Below are 15,682 nucleotides of genomic sequence, written 5' to 3'. Positions count from 1 at the left end.
CTGGAATTAAGTATCCACAGATGACCATGAAACCATTGCCGATTGTCAGAAAAACCCATCTGGTTCACCAATGTCCGAGAGGGGATTAAGGATTATGGGGAGAGGGCGGGAATGTGGAACTGAGCCACAACAGATCAGCCATGATCTTATTGAATGGCGGGGCAGGCTCGAAGGGCTAGTTGGCCTACTCCTACTCCTATTTCTTATGTTCTTAAGTCCTTACCCGCTCTCATTGACTTAGTTTTAAAACTGATTTTGAGTATGTACCTCATTTGGGATTGAGTCAGCTAATGCGTCACAGATATAGGTTTCGAGATATAAATCTTCCCTCCTTTGCGTATCGCTGCGGGTGGTTGCAAAATGATTGACTTCCTTCATGTGACTCCAGAGTCACAGCAATGTGGTCGATTCTCAACTGTCCTCTGAAATGGCCTAGCAATCCACTCTGTTGTCAAGAAGGCAGCACACCACCACCTTCTGAAAGGCAACTAGGGATGGGCAGTACATTGCTGGCCAACTGGTGACACCCATGTCCCATGAATGAATGAAAGAAAGGAGATTTGCCTATAATTTCTAGGGTACAGAGGTTGCATGGAGAATTGGCAACAGAGATTTGTATTGTACAGTGTAAAATAAGGTTCTATTTTACACGGCTGGGAGAGGGGGGAGAGAATATTCAATTGTGGAGTTCTTTTTGTTTGAACAGTGAGAGGGCTTTGTACCATTCCTCTGTTAGGAAAGCGTTGATGTGGGGAGCTTTCAGGACCTCATGAGGCTAGTTTGCTAAACTTTTAAAAGTGTTTCATATTACCTTGAAAGGCTAAAGGGAAGAAAGCCCAGCGAGATGGCCCATTTTGAATGGCCTGCAGTAAGTCTAACCTTAAAGAAGATGAGTGAAGTGTCAGAACAGAAAGAAAACATTGTTTAAGTGGCAGTCAATCATTTTGCAACCACCTACAGCGACATGCAAAGAAGGAAAGAATTATCAGCCATTCCGTCTACATGTCAGGGTAGTCCCATACCATAGGCTTGGCTCTTGATGCACTCAGAGCATTCAGAGAAAGCAATAAACACTGCATTGAAAGTTCAACCCACCTGTTGAACAAACAAAAACCTACTTACCAAATACACCACAATCAATGTGTTTCTCAGAACTCTCTCCGCAGGCTCTCATATGAAACATTCAGGTGAGATACTGCCATCCTGTTACCAGTTGAAGAATGATAGGACACTAGAGGAAAAGCTTTCAAAGAAGGAAGAAGATTAAGGGGTGTGGGGAACAATGCAGGGTAGGCACAGTGGTTAGCACTGCTTCCTCACAGCGCCAGGGACCCGGATTCAATTCTGGCCTTGGCTGACTGTGTAGAGTTTGCACGTTCTCCCTGCGTCTGCGTGGGTTTCCTCTGGGTGCTCCAGCTTCCTCCCACAGTCCAAAAATGTACAGGGTAGGTGGATTGTCTGTTCTAAATTGCCCTTTGGTGTCCAAAGACAGGGGGATTAGCCATATAAAATGCATGGGATTACAGAGGGGATGGCATGGGTGGGATGTTCTTTTAGAGAGTCGATGCAGACTCGATGGGCCGAATGGCCCCTTCTGCACTGTAAGGATTCTCTGATCCTATGGAAACAGCACTTTGTAAAACTACATTGACATGCGGAAACAAAGGCTTGCCTTTACATGGCACCTTTCATGACATCAGGAATCACAAAATGCTTTACAGCTAGTGAAGTATCTTTGGAGTGTAATCACTGTTGAAAGATGGAAAACAATTTGCACACAGCAAGCTCTAAGAAGCAGCAATGCAATAATGGCCTGATACTCTGTTTCTGTGATGGTGCTTGAGGAATATGTATCAGTCGAGACATCGGGGAGAGTTTTCCTGCTCTTTTTCGAAATAATACCTTAGGAATTTTGATGCCCGTCTGAGATTTAACCTCTCAATTGAAAGACGGTGCTTCCAAATCTGTAACTAGTCTTGGTTTTGCACTGAAATGTTAGCCAGCAGTTTTGCACTCAAGTCTCTGGAGTGACTGACGAGCTTATTATCTTCTGTCTGAGTGTTACTAACTGACCAACTCACACACAACATGCATCACCAAACACTTAAGCAATATGATGTCCATGTTTGTGTTCCTGAGCGTGTAACGAGTGATTTGGTTTTGCTCAGTCTTAGGGACCAGATCAAAAACCTCAAGGTATATTGTGAAGTTAGATTAGACCCCAATTATTTCTTATTTTGCTTTTAGCGTGAGGATAAGATGTTTCACTGCAGGTATGATTCTACTGACATATTAGGAACCTTTTATTAAAACAAACTTTATTTTAGCAATATATTTAAATGCAACAAATAAATTAGCTTAACTTCTTTCAATTGAAATGCTTAAAAATAACAAGATACAATTCTTAACTGCTAATTTATCTCTATTAGTTCTAATTTAAGCAATATTCTTCATAGACTTAAACTCGTCTTCAAAATCAGTTAGCAGACAACACATACATGAGCCTGTATTTTACTTGTTAGCAATCCTGGAGCCTTTAAACACTTCTGGAAGGAGATACAGAGAGATACCTGTCTTCTGACAGCCTCAAGAAAGAGAGAGAAAGACACCTCTTACTCTTTGTAAACCCAAGCAGAAACTGCCTGCATTTCTCTGTAAACTTGGCTCCTCCCCTTCATATGACTATGTCTCTATCAATCAGCCTAATCAATATCCTACTCTGAAACCCCTGGGGGCTGGGGGAACAAACATAAACAAAAAAATGCATTAGCTCAGATTAAAAACAAACATTCCAATATCTAGGATCAATTATTCTCCTGCATTCTCAGCATGTGATCTGCCTGGTTGCAGACAAATTGGCACCACGTAAACCAAAGTTGACTACTAAACATACCCCTTGCAAGAAAGATGAAAAAAAATTTCTTGAAGGCACAGTACCATCACATCGGGATCCACTCAGGCTGGGTCTGTTAAGTAAAATGTGGGCACAGTAAAAAGTCTCACAACACCTGATGAAGGAGAGCGCTCCGAAAGCTCGTGCTACCAAATAAACCTGTTGGACTTTAACCTGGTGTTGTGAGACTTCTTACTGTGCCCACCCCAGTCTAACACCAACATCTCCACATCAAGTAAAATGTGGTGTTTGGGCAGAATGTACTTCAAAAATGCATGACATTGCGCCATGATATGGACTTACAGGATTGGCCTGGCGAGCTAGTCCTTACAGAGAAATACACAACCTGCACAAGTGTTTTTTTTTAAAGCTGATGCTTGTTTTTATTTTCAGCTGCTCAGTACGGATTTGAACACTCATTGGAAGGTAAGCTGATAACTGTCTCTGTGGGACTGACTATAAAAAGATTTAATAACTGGGTGGGCATGAATGTGGAATGCCACTCATTGCCAGCTTTCATGATTGTGATAAAATTATGCTATTCTAGTCAGGAACATTGCTTCTTAAGCTGTTCAAGATAGATTTTTATGAGAAGTATTTTGGTATGTGAAATAATTTCTGAGTCACGATTAATTGATTTTTCCTTCATTTTTGGCATCCAATGTCTGCATTAAGCTCCCCTAAGACAGGGATTGCATTATTAGATGCAAAGCATTGTTCCCTCAATATTACCCAAGCAAATTCTCCTGGATCACATATAATATGGTTTGGATGCAGAATGAAAGTCTCTCCACAAGGTCGTATCAAACATTTTCAGGTCAGGAATAACATGTGATAAATGCAGGATCCCCATCTTCTCCAATAGCATCAAGCTCTTCCAGGCTTGATGGGTTCTAAGTAATACTCAGCGCCTTCAGCATTGCCCTGCCAAACCATCCGAGCTCAGGTATAGCATGAGTTGGATGTCGAGTAAAGTGCCGTCTATGGGCTAGATAGAGCATGGGCTGCGTGTATAGCTCCACCCAAAGTGCTCTATCATACTCTCCTATCATACAGCAACACCACTGTAGTGAGTTGGATCTTGAACAACGGTGAGGCAGAGTACAGGAATAAGGTAGAGATTCTGATAAACTGGTACAACACCAATAATCTCTCCCTCAATGTCAACAAAACGAAGGAGATAGTCATTGACTTCAGGAAGTGTAAAGGAGAACATGCCACTGTCTACATCAATGGGGATGAAGTAAAAAAGGTGGAGAGCTTCAAATTTTTAGGTGTCCAGATCACCAACAACCTGTCCTGATCTCCCCATGCTGACACTATAGTTAAAAAATCCCACCAATGCCACTATTTTCTCGGAAGGCTAAGGAAATTTGGCATGTCAGCTATGACTCTCAACAAATTTTACACATGTACCATAGAAAGCATTCTTCCTTATCACAGCTTGGTATGGCTCCTGCTCTGCCCAAGACTGAAAGGAATTACAAAAAATCGTGAATGTAACCCAATCCATCACACAAACCAGCCTCCCATCCATCGACTCTGATTACACTTCCCAATGCCTTGTCAAAACAGCCAGCATAATTAAGGACCCCACGCACCCCAGACATTCTCTCTTCCATCTTCTTCCGTCAGGAAAAAGATACAAAAGCCTAAGGTCACGTATCAACCGACTCAAGAACAGCTTCTTCCCTGTTGCTGTCAGACTTTTGAATGGATTTACCTTGCATTAAGTTGATCTGTAACACTACATTCTGCTCTCTCTCGTTTCCTTCTCTATGAATGATATGCTTTGCCTGTATAGCGCGCAAGAAGCAATACTTTTCACTGTATGTTAGTACGTGTGACAATAATAAATCAAAATCAAATCAAATCTCCAAAGCATGGGGTTTAAGACAGAGTAAAGCATTACTTATGCTGTCCAATCAAGTTGTCTCAGAACAGAGCAATATTTTTCCAAGCTTATCTAACTACCTCACTTTTGCCAATGCAAAAATCAAGCCTCCTCTGTAGTGAGAATGATGTTATTTTCTCCTCCACACCACTCTTGCTGTGGACTTCAAGAACGATCCTGGCCACTTTGTGCCAATTCGGGTGGCTTGATGGCTTCAGACCCATGTAGCCAACATCCCTCCCTCCACAACATCACCTCTCCCTCTTTTGTACACAACCCGTACTTGCTGAAATGTCACACTCAGGACCTAATGTTATTCATTTGATTTGATTGATTATTGTCACATATTAGTATACAGTGAAAAGTGTTGTTTCTTGTGCCCTATACAGACAAAACATACCGTTCATAGAGAAGGAAAGGAGAGAGTGCAGAATGTAGTGTTACAGTTATAACTAAGGTGTTGAGAAAGGACAATTTAATATGAGGTAGTCCATTCAAAAGCCTGATGGCAGCAGAGAAGAAGGTATTCTTGAGTCAGTTGGTATGTGGCCACAGGCTTTTGTATCTTTTTCCCAATGGAAGAAGGTGGAAGAGTTCTAATGTTCTTAAGAGAGAATGTCCAGGGTGCATGAGGTTCTTGATTGTGCTGGCTGCTTTTTCAAAGCAGCTGGACGTGTAGATGGAATCAATGGATGGGAGACCGGTTTGTGTGATGGACTGGGCTTCATTCACCACTCTTTGTAGTTTCTTGCAGCCTTGGTTAGAGCAGGACAGAGCTGACGTCTAAGCAAGGCTGTGCACTCAGTTTTTGCACAGGCCACAGTGTAAACAGGATAATAACAGTGCTCAGAGTTGGTAGTCAGGGATGCAGCAGGTGTAATGGAAACCAGGAAAATCATTTTGAATTGCCTTGCTGATTTATTGAATAAATGCAGTGCTGAGTGTTCTACTAGACATAGGCTAGGAAGGGGAAGTTTCAAATTCCATTCCACACTGCATTCGCACTCTATTTGGACCACTGCATTTGCCCTCAGACTCCCTAGACTAGAGGAAGGAAAATGATCTGGAATAATTGATGTAGCACTTTTCTCAGATTCTTTTGCCCTGAAGTCAATGAAAAGCAAAACCAGGTAATGCTATCACTGTCAGCCTGTCACTAACTTAATGTCTACAGCCATCTAAAAATAATAACAAAACACATAGAATCCTACAGCATAGAAGGAGCCTATTCGGCCCATCGAGTCTGCCCCAGCCACAATCCCATTCAAGCCCTATCCCTATGACCTCGTGCATTTACCCTCGCTAGTCCTCCTGACACTAAGGGACAATCTAGTATGGCCAATTCACCCAATCTGCACAGCCTTGGACTGTGGGAAGAAACCTGTGCACCTGGAGGAAATCTATGCAGATACAGGGACAAAATGCAGACTCCACACAGACAGTGACCCAAGCCAGGAATTGAATCAGGGCCCGTGGCACTGCGAGGCAGCAGTGCTAACCAATGTGCCACTGTGCCACCCCTAGCTATGACTGTAACGTTACATTTTGATCAAGATCAAAGCAAAGGAGCCTGAGAGGTTAATACTATATTGATGCGGCTAAAGTCACTTCCAAACCACCTCCTATTAAGTGAGATTTACACAAGACTCATTCAACATCCTTCTGAAGTGAGGACAGGACAGGATTTTCTGTCCCCCAACCCCTCGCGGAGTACTTCCTGAAGCTGGATGCAGCCCACCATTGGCTGACGATGGGATCGTCTGGTTCTATTAATGTCCAATGTTGCATGCAGTGCACACACAACACTAACCACCCCTCCCCCAAGCCCCACCCTCCCTTGCTGCTGGGGAATGCTCCATGGGGAATCACCACTGGGGGACACTAGAAGATTCCACCGACAGGAAGGGTGGGAAAATTTTGGCCCACTTTGCAAGGAATGAGCAAAATGTCCAAAGTGCCAGGTTGGACCAGCACACCGAACAGAACCAGAACCATGCTGCAGCAGGAGTGAGTGCTTTCAGGGAAAGACAGGGAGAAAACGGAAAACGCCTGTGAGAGAGCTTTGAAATAATAAAGTCACTTCTCAGTTGCTTCCTCTCCAGTGTCAGAGACAGCTGTAGAGACGTCAATGGAAGGCGGGAATATGGCTCTGGCGATATTCATCCCCATCCTCATCATCTCCATCCTGCTGGGAAGCGCCTACATTTATGTTACCAGGTAAGTGAGTAATAATCCTTTGGTCTCCTCTCAATATTGTGGTATTTAGTAACAGCGCAAATTCGCCAAGGCTTTCTCAGTATCAACTCCCAAAGCCACAACTTCCACCACACAGAAGGACAAGGGCAACAGGTGCATGGGTACACCAAACACTACCCCACCTCATCCAAGTTCCCCTCCAAGTCACACACTAACACGACGTGACTAATTACAGCCCCTTCACCATCAAATGCAGGAGTTGGGACATCTTCTTGAAGCTGTACAAGACATTGGTAATACTGTGTACAGTATACACTTGGAATACACACTTGCGTATATACTTGGAATACTGTGCACAGTTTTGGCCACTCTTTTATAGAAAGGATATTATTTAACTACAAAGAGTACGGAGAAAAATTACTAGAATGCTACCAGGACTTAATGCTTTGAGTTATAAGGAGAGGCTGGACAGAGTGGGACTTTTTCCCCTGGAGTGTAAGAGTGTATTGGGTATCACCTATAAGGGGTGATCTTATAGGGGTCTATAAAATAATGAGGGGCATCAAACAGATAGTCAATATTTTTTCCCAAAGGTAGGGGAGTCTAAAACTAGAGGGCATAGGTTTAAGATGAGAGGGGCGAGGTACAAAAGCATCCAGAGGGGCTGACTAAGTGCATTGGCCATGCTAAATACTCCCTCTGTGTACCCAAACAAGTGCCGGAGCGTGGCGACTAAGGGATTTTCTGAGTAACTTCATTGCGGTGTTAATGTAAGCCTACTAGTGACAGTAATAAACAGACTGATATCAGTATTCCACTAACTTATTTTTAATGAATTTGGATAACAATGCAATAATGACCAAATAATCTGTTTATGTGATGCTGATTGAGAGATAAGCATTGGCCGGGACATTAGGAATAACTCTCCTGCTCTTCTTCGAAGTCGTACCATGAAATCTTTCACATCCATCTGAATTTGGGCTTGAATTTAATGTCTCATCCCAAAGACAGCACTTCCAACAGTGCTGTGCTCCCTCAGTACTGCATTGGAGTGTCAACCTTCATTATTATGCACTCAAGCCCTGCAGTGGGACATGGAACATGTGGCTCAGAGACAAGAGGGCCACCAATTAGCCACAGCTTTGCCTCCACTGGCATTTCTTATTGCCCAGCTGGTTGTAGACACTGGTCCCTCCTGGTGGAAAAGTTCGGCAACACGCAACAGATGATCATAAGTCTAGATAATCAGCCAGGGCAGCACTGCCAAGGTCCTGCCAAATAATTCCGGCAGTGCAAACACTTTTTGAGCACATTGCTGGGTTTATTCAAATTCCTTTTTCTCGTAGCGACCTGTCTCTCTCTAAGCCACCTCACCAGCTATTCCCAGGCTCCTGGCCGGAATCGTGAAGAGAATAGTCCTTGTCGCCTGATAGTCAACCTGCAATGAACGGCTTAATAGGGTGGATGATGAGAGATTCAGTAAGAAGTCTCACAACACCGGGTTAAAGACCAATAGGTTTATTTGGTAGCAAAAGCCGCTAGCTTTCAGAGCGCTGGCTGCCTCTTCGTCAGGTGAGTGGGAGTTCTAATCACAAACCAAACTCCCACTCATCTGACAAAGGGACAGCCAGCACTCCAAAAGCTAGTGGCTTTTGCTACCAAATAAACCTGTTGGACTTTAACCTGGTGCTGAGAGACTTCTTACTGTGTTTACCCCAGTCCGACGCCAGCATCTCCACATCATGACGAGAGATTGTCAGATAATCTAAAACACAGAGGCAGAATCTCAGGATAAGGGGCTGATCATACAGGACTGAAACGAGAAATTATTTCACTCAAAATGTTGTAAACCTTTGGTGTTCTCTATCACAGAAGGCTTTGGATTTGATTTGATTTGATTTATTATTGTCACATGTACTAGGATGCACTGAAAAGTATTGTTTCTTGTGTGCTATACAGATAAAGCGCACTATTCATAGAAAAGGAAAGGAGAGAGTGCAGAATGTAGTGTTACAGTCATAGCTAGGGTGTAGGGCTGTGGATGTTGCAACATTAAGACATTTGTGGGTGCAGTAGACAGACCTTTGGGTCTCTCAAGGAATTAAATGATACAAGGAATGGAGGGGAAAATGGAATTGAAGCCATGATCATTTGGCATGGCAGAATCAACAGGATATTTAATCTACTCATGTGCCTGTTTCTTGTGTTCCTGTGTAACATGATGATCTGGCTGGAATAAATGTGGCACAGAATACTGGCAGAGGACTAATGAATAATAACTGCTGCCAAGAGATTGGGCATAAACCTGTATTGTCTTTAACCACAAAATAACTGGCCATTGATGAAATGAAATGGCTTTCTATTGAGAAAGATGCCGTGATGGTAATGGGTCACATGCAAGACAATGAATGTGCAATTTCCATTATAACTACTGTCAATACTTCACCATATTATACATTTTTAATTTACACTCTGCAAGTTCTTATAGTGTTATGCAAATAAATCTATAGAAGTATACTAACTTATAAGTGATAATAGTTGAGGGAGAACCAAGTAAACTTTAAAATAGTAAGAACTACTAGTTGGAGTCTCCTTGAAGAGATCTAACCTGCAGGGGTACAGGACAAATGCAGGAAGGTTAGGTTTCTCTTTATTGACGACATGGACAAGATAGGCCGAATGGTCTCCTTCTGTACTTGTACATTTTATGCAAGCTGTACCTCGCACTCTGGCCAAACCTGCAAAGTGGGCACAGCCTAGTGTTTAACAGAATAGTGAAAGCTTAATGAACAGTCTTATTGTTTGTTGTTATCCCCTATTCAATAATTCTTTCTGTCTCTGTCCCAGGTGCCGGTATCACTCAAACTTGCGTCTGCCTCTCATGTCCTCGCATCCATACAGTCAAATCACGGTGGAAACAGCCTTCGACAATCCCATCTACGAGACAGGCGTATGTTGCTGTTTTTTCCTACTAGTTGTATAGGAACGGGGTTAGGTTATGTATCACTCTCAGTCTATATCTTAAACTGGAGGTTAGGGGTTGGGAGTGGGGGGTGAGGGGTGGGGAATAAGAAACATTTAAAGATGGTCAGACATTTCTTACTTACTTATCTATCAGTATCTCATTAGGAATTACAGTGGGAGCTGTTTTTTTTGAAAGGTGTCAGAATTGTACGTTCATTCAGGTGAAGGATGACAATGTTGGAGAATGGAATTCACTGGGCTTTTGCATTGCTGAAAAGAGACTTGTGGCCGAAGCTTTTCATCTTGCATTCAACAGGACAAAAACAAGAATACCAAATTTCAAACAATCGCAACAATTTGTACTACAGGAGAAAAGGGTGCTGATTGATTGGCAAGCCCCCTGATTGGCCAAGAAGTTGTCATGGAAAAAACAATAGGGGCCAATTGGCTCCCTAAAGTCATAGTTCAGAAGACTTTTATTTGCTCAGTGAGGCAGTGTGGAACCAAACTGTAAAGCCTAGCAAAGTCCCGCGTCTAATCGTTGCTTTGAGCTGGGGCCAGCAAGCCATGCAAAGTGCCATTTTTTTTTATAGTACCCCTAAAGTGCAGAAAAAGCCATCTGGCCCATCAAACCTGCATCGATAACAATCCCACCCAGGCCCTATTCCCATAACCCCACATATTTACCCTGCTAATCCACCTGACACTGAGGGGCAATTTGGCATGGCCAATCCACCTAACCTGCACACCTTTGAGTGTGGGAGGAAACCCATGCAGACACAGGAAGAATGTGCAAACTCCCCTTAGGTAGAGACCTGAGGGCAGAATTGAACCCGGGTCCCTGGCCCTGTGAGGCAGCAGTACTAACCACTGAGCCACTGTGCCACTATTGACTTTGGCAGGACCAGATGATCCTGCCTGTAGCTAACAGCTCACCACCTCCGCCTCGGAAAACACACTACTGGGGGCAGAAATTTCTAGCCAACATTCCAGATCATAAGAGTTTGCTATATATAATTCACCTCCTCTCATCTCGATTTTTTTTTGCTGGTTACCTCAATGATTACCTTAAGGCTCCTTCAAAGTTTGATGGTAGTTTCCTTCCATGTTTAAGGTTGGTTTTATACTCAGCATAAGCCACCACGAGGTGGAGGTGGTGAACTTTTGGCTACAGACAGGCTCTTCCAGCCCTGTCAAAGTCAACAGTGGCTCAGTGGTTAGCACTGCTACTTCACAGTGCCAGGGACCTGGGTTCAATTCCAGCATCGGGTATCTGCCTGTGGGGAGTTTGCACATCCTCCCCATGTCTTCGTGGGTTTCCTCCCACAGTCCAAAGATGTGCAGGTTAGGTGGATTGGTTGTGCTAAATTGCCCCTCAGTGTCGGGAGAATTAGCAGGGTAAATATGTGGGGTTATGGGAATAGGGCCTGGGTGGGATTGTTATCGATGCAAGTTCAATGGGCCAAATGGCTTCTTTCTGCACAGTAGAGATTCTATAAAGAAAAATGGCACTTTGCATGGCTCACTGGCCCCAGCTCAAAGCAGCGATTAGACCCGGGACTTTACTAGGCTTTACAGTTTGGTTCCAGACTGCCTCACTGAACGAATAAACTCCTTCTGATTTGGGACCTTGGGGAGCCAATTGGCCCCTATTGTTTCCTCCATGACAACTTCTTGGCCAATCAGAGGGCTCGCCAATCAATCAGCACCCTTTTCTCTTGTAGTATCAATTGTTGTGTTTTTTTGAAATTTGACATTCTTGCGTTTGTGGTGCCGCCCAGTATAAAACCAATCTTAAACATGGTAGTTAACACCGCAGTCTTACAGTGCCAGGTACCTGAGTTCAATTCTGGCCTCAGGTCACTGTCTGTGTGGAGTTTGCACATTCTCCCCATGTCTGCGTGGGTTTCCTCCGGGGGCTCTGGTTTCCTCCCACGGTCCAAAGATGTGCAGACTAGGTTGATTGGCCATGCTAAATTGACCTTAGTCTCAGCGATTTACCAGGGTAAATATGAGGGGTAGCAGGAATAGGGCTTGGGTGGGATTGTGGTTGGTGTAGACTGGATGGCCTGAATGGCCTCCTTCTGCACTGTAGGGATGCTATGGTTTTAACAGTTTTGTCATTGTCGCTGGAGTCCAGGAGAAAGAAGACCCCAGACTCAATGGTGTGCCTTTCCCCCTCTGTTTGATTTCAGGACACTCGGGAATACGAAGTTTCCATATGAATAAGCCCATGGAAGAGGCCGGGATAGCGAAATTCCGGCAAACGGCCAGGGTCTTCTCAGCGCTCAACCCAGAGAACGACGCTCCTCTGCGCTCTCAAATCCAGAATAGAAATTCCGACATTCCTGACTCAGCACGTCTGCACCCCTCCTCCCTCCCGCTCTCCCCCCACCCCCCCAACAACCCTCCCCACCCTTCAATATATAGTTCCTGAAAATGGATCTTTTAGGCTTAGCTTGGGAAATTCTCCTCAAATTCTCCAACTACAACGAAAGAAAGCACTTGGGTTGAACAACTTAGGTAACATAAAAAGAAAAATTCATTCAGAAGCCAAACTGACTACTTGAAGGGAACCAGGAAATTGAGATTTACTTTTGGTCAAAGCAATTCCCCAATCTTTTCGATTTCTGTTTTAACAAGTATTTTGCAAAGAAAAATATTCCTTGTGGTCCGCTGTGACCTCGCTGACTAGAAACTGCTGGCTCGGGGAAGTTCTATTAATTCTTATCGAGGGTAGTTGGAGGAGTCATCATTTGGATCAGTCAGTGAGAAAATGTATAACCCACCCACCCTGGCACACTACGCGTGTGGAGACTGGCATCCTCTGGCATTAACATGACCAGAATTGCCAGGAGGGAAGAGGGTCCAAAGTGGCAGCACTCCCATCGAGCAGGAAATTCGGGATCCCCTTTTCTTTTGAAATATCACCTCAAGGAATATTTTCACAACTCTATTGAATCAAGAGTATTCCATCTCTTTTAAGCCTCTGATAAGGGCAGGCGTATTCTCCGATGGGTGAATCGCTTAACAAACATTTTCTAAATGTCCCCCCCTGTTTTTGCCTGACTGTACACAGTCTGTGTATGCACTTTCCCTGTAAATATGTATATGCAGGCACATACATGTGTATACATGCATGTACTGTGCGTCTGTGTATATTCATTAACTAAATGTGTGTGGTGTGCATCTGTGCATGTGTACCCTTACTGTACATCTGCAGAATTCATGCATACCTGTGCTAACATGCACATTTTTTGTATCTGTGGGTCTGTTTACATATATTCCCCTTATATAAGCAAAGCACATTACACCAGCACGCCCACATTCTGCAGCATTTTCTGCATTTACCTCTTGCTAATTATTTATGAAGAGTTTTATCCTTCTGGTAAAAGTTACACACAGGAGAATTCGAATTTGAGCCCGGTTGCATTCGTCATTGCGATCAAAAATGTACATTTATCCCCACACCCCAAATGTATAATACTAAATAGCAAGCTTTTCAAAAATAGAGTGGTTTATCTCTAATGATGTAGCGAATTTACCCCGTGAGTAACTTTGGGTCAGGAAGATTCAATTTGCACTCGCAGTTTGCACTGTGCTAGCTAGTTTGAGCGTGAGCGCCAGTCAGAGGTGTTTCTGGGTTCCGAGGTCAGGGGGTTTGTGAGGGGGGAGGGGGTAGAATCGGCTCACTTATGATCACTGGACAGGAGGCTATATACAGGAACAAGCTGGTATACTAGTGTTCACTCGACCGCACGACCTTGGCAATATTCTGTGTGGGCTGATAGGTGAAGAATTGGCATTAGACGTTGTAGCAAATGGCATCTCTATGAGTCAGCACCCTCAGGTGAGGTGTGCGGGGGAGTGGATGGAAAACTGGCCTCCTTTGCTGACTTAACATTTCAGAAGAGGAGGGAAGGAGAAAAATTGAATGAGGAAGCGATATTTTTAAGATAATCCATCCCAGTATTGCGTGCGGTGCTCGGGGCACCTGTCACATCAATGCAGCACTTGCTTGCAGCAGCTGTCATGGCAATTTAACCAGTTAAGACAGGACCACGGCTGTGATTGCCTTCTTCCTTCCTACAATCAACAGCTTTGACGCTGGAGATTGACTGACGGATTGGGGGCGATGCAGCTTGGTCAATGTATTCTTTCGCTGCCGAAATGTTTTGAAGTGTCCATTGAGGAAGGAAATCTGCCGTCCTTACCTGGTCTGGCCTACATTGTCATGAAACCCAGGGATTGCAATAGAGCAGAACTCATACAGGTGTGGTCAGCCCAGATTATTACACACCTTGGCTCCGTTTCTGGAGGGTTCACTGTTAAGATTCAAGTGAAAATTTGGTACTTGAGTATCAAAGTCAACCACAGCCAATGCAGACTATTATTGATTCTTACTGCTGTCGGGCAATGAAGTAACTCCTCAGAGACCAGTGTCCCTTTGCTAGATTCCCTTTATTTACGAACTCAATTCCATTTCTAAGAATGTTCGAGGTACAAAGTCAGAATCCAGAGTGCCAGTAGTCCTGACAGCGAGGCTCCCTGATTGGACAGAGACTCATTACCTCAATCAGGGACATCTTTTTGTGTCCAACCAAATAAACAAAATTAAAGTAACTGAGGGACAACTCAAAAAGGGCAGCTGCCTAAAAGGAGGGGAACTGCCCAAAGCAAAAGACAAAGCAGAAAGGAAACGTCAAATTAAAATGTGATTAAAGGGGTCAATAATATGCCCCAGTCCCTGTGGTGCCCAGCAGGCTCAGAAGGCATCAACTGTGCCCTTGGGCACCGCATGCTCCCTTTCCAGGGATACCCAGCCGTGAATATAGCTGCGGTAGAGAGGCAGACAGTCAGGTTGCACTATCCCCTCGATTACCTGCTGCCTGGACCTGTAGATGGCATGCCTCGCCAGGCCCAGGAGCAGGTTCATGAAGAGGTGCTCCTCCTTCCCCGCCCATCTCTGCACCAGGCGTCCGTAGATCAGGAGCGTGGGACTGAAGTGCAAACAAAACATCAGTGAAAGGTTTTTCAGAAAACTAGAAAGGGAGTGAAGCCTATAACGGACTCCACAAGATTGCAAAAAGGGCAAGCTTAGAACTGGTACAACCTCCGATTGTACAGTACTGCTGAGTGCAATGCCCTCCACCCCACGTCACCAAGATAAAGGAGGGCGATCCCTCCGTAGAGGGACCTCCACTGGGGACCTTTGCTGCCCAGTGGCAACAAGGCCTGCCAAGATGTAATTACCTCAATCAGGGAGCTCATGCTCCAAAAGGCCAACCTCATGGGCTTCATTGAGGTCAGAGAATTCCCATTGGTGTAAATCTCTGGCAAAAGGAAGAATCATTGTACTTCTCTCACATAAACATCTCTGTTTCTTCAACTTCTAAGAGTTTTAATAGGAAAGTGATTTTGGAATCAAGCTGTTGTGCTGATAAATGATGATGTGGAGAGGCTGGCGTTGGACTGGAGTAATCACATTAAGAAATCTCACAACAGGTCTTTAACCCGGTGTTGTAAGACTTCTTACTGTGCTGATAAGTGGTCAGGACACTTGGCAAAAATAAAATGAATTGGTCACAATTAGATTTGCCAAAATAGGAATGACGTCAGTGTTACTGTGCAAGTCAGCAATAAACAAAGACCTGCCAGCAATTAGCTTTAACAGAATTATTGGAACAATACAATCTATCTGGTTCAAAAGATCTGGAATGTTCTAACATTTCATA

The 15,682-nt window shown here is 44.1% G+C and overlaps 1 protein-coding gene across 1 annotated transcript in view; it reads left to right on the top strand.

Moving 5' to 3' along the window:
* sez6l (seizure related 6 homolog (mouse)-like) overlaps window positions 1-12,342 on the top strand; it is a 252,818-nt gene extending 240,476 nt beyond the window's left edge. The window contains exons 14-17 of the mRNA XM_080208081.1: window positions 3,287-3,319; window positions 6,890-7,004; window positions 9,831-9,933; window positions 12,143-12,342. Of these exons, the coding sequence (XP_080064207.1) occupies window positions 3,287-3,319; window positions 6,890-7,004; window positions 9,831-9,933; window positions 12,143-12,172 (281 nt within the window). The 3' untranslated portion in view covers window positions 12,173-12,342. The remainder of the gene's footprint in view (window positions 1-3,286; window positions 3,320-6,889; window positions 7,005-9,830; window positions 9,934-12,142) is intronic.
* Window positions 12,343-15,682: the final 3,340 nt, after the last annotated feature.

The sequence above is a fragment of the Carcharhinus amblyrhynchos genome, chromosome 20, assembly GCF_965287045.1.
Source record: "Carcharhinus amblyrhynchos chromosome 20, sCarAmb.v2.hapA, whole genome shotgun sequence".
Taxonomy (NCBI): domain Eukaryota; kingdom Metazoa; phylum Chordata; class Chondrichthyes; order Carcharhiniformes; family Carcharhinidae; genus Carcharhinus; species Carcharhinus amblyrhynchos.
Note: the sequence above shows the minus strand (reverse complement) of the source record. Positions and strands in the feature narration are given on the sequence as shown.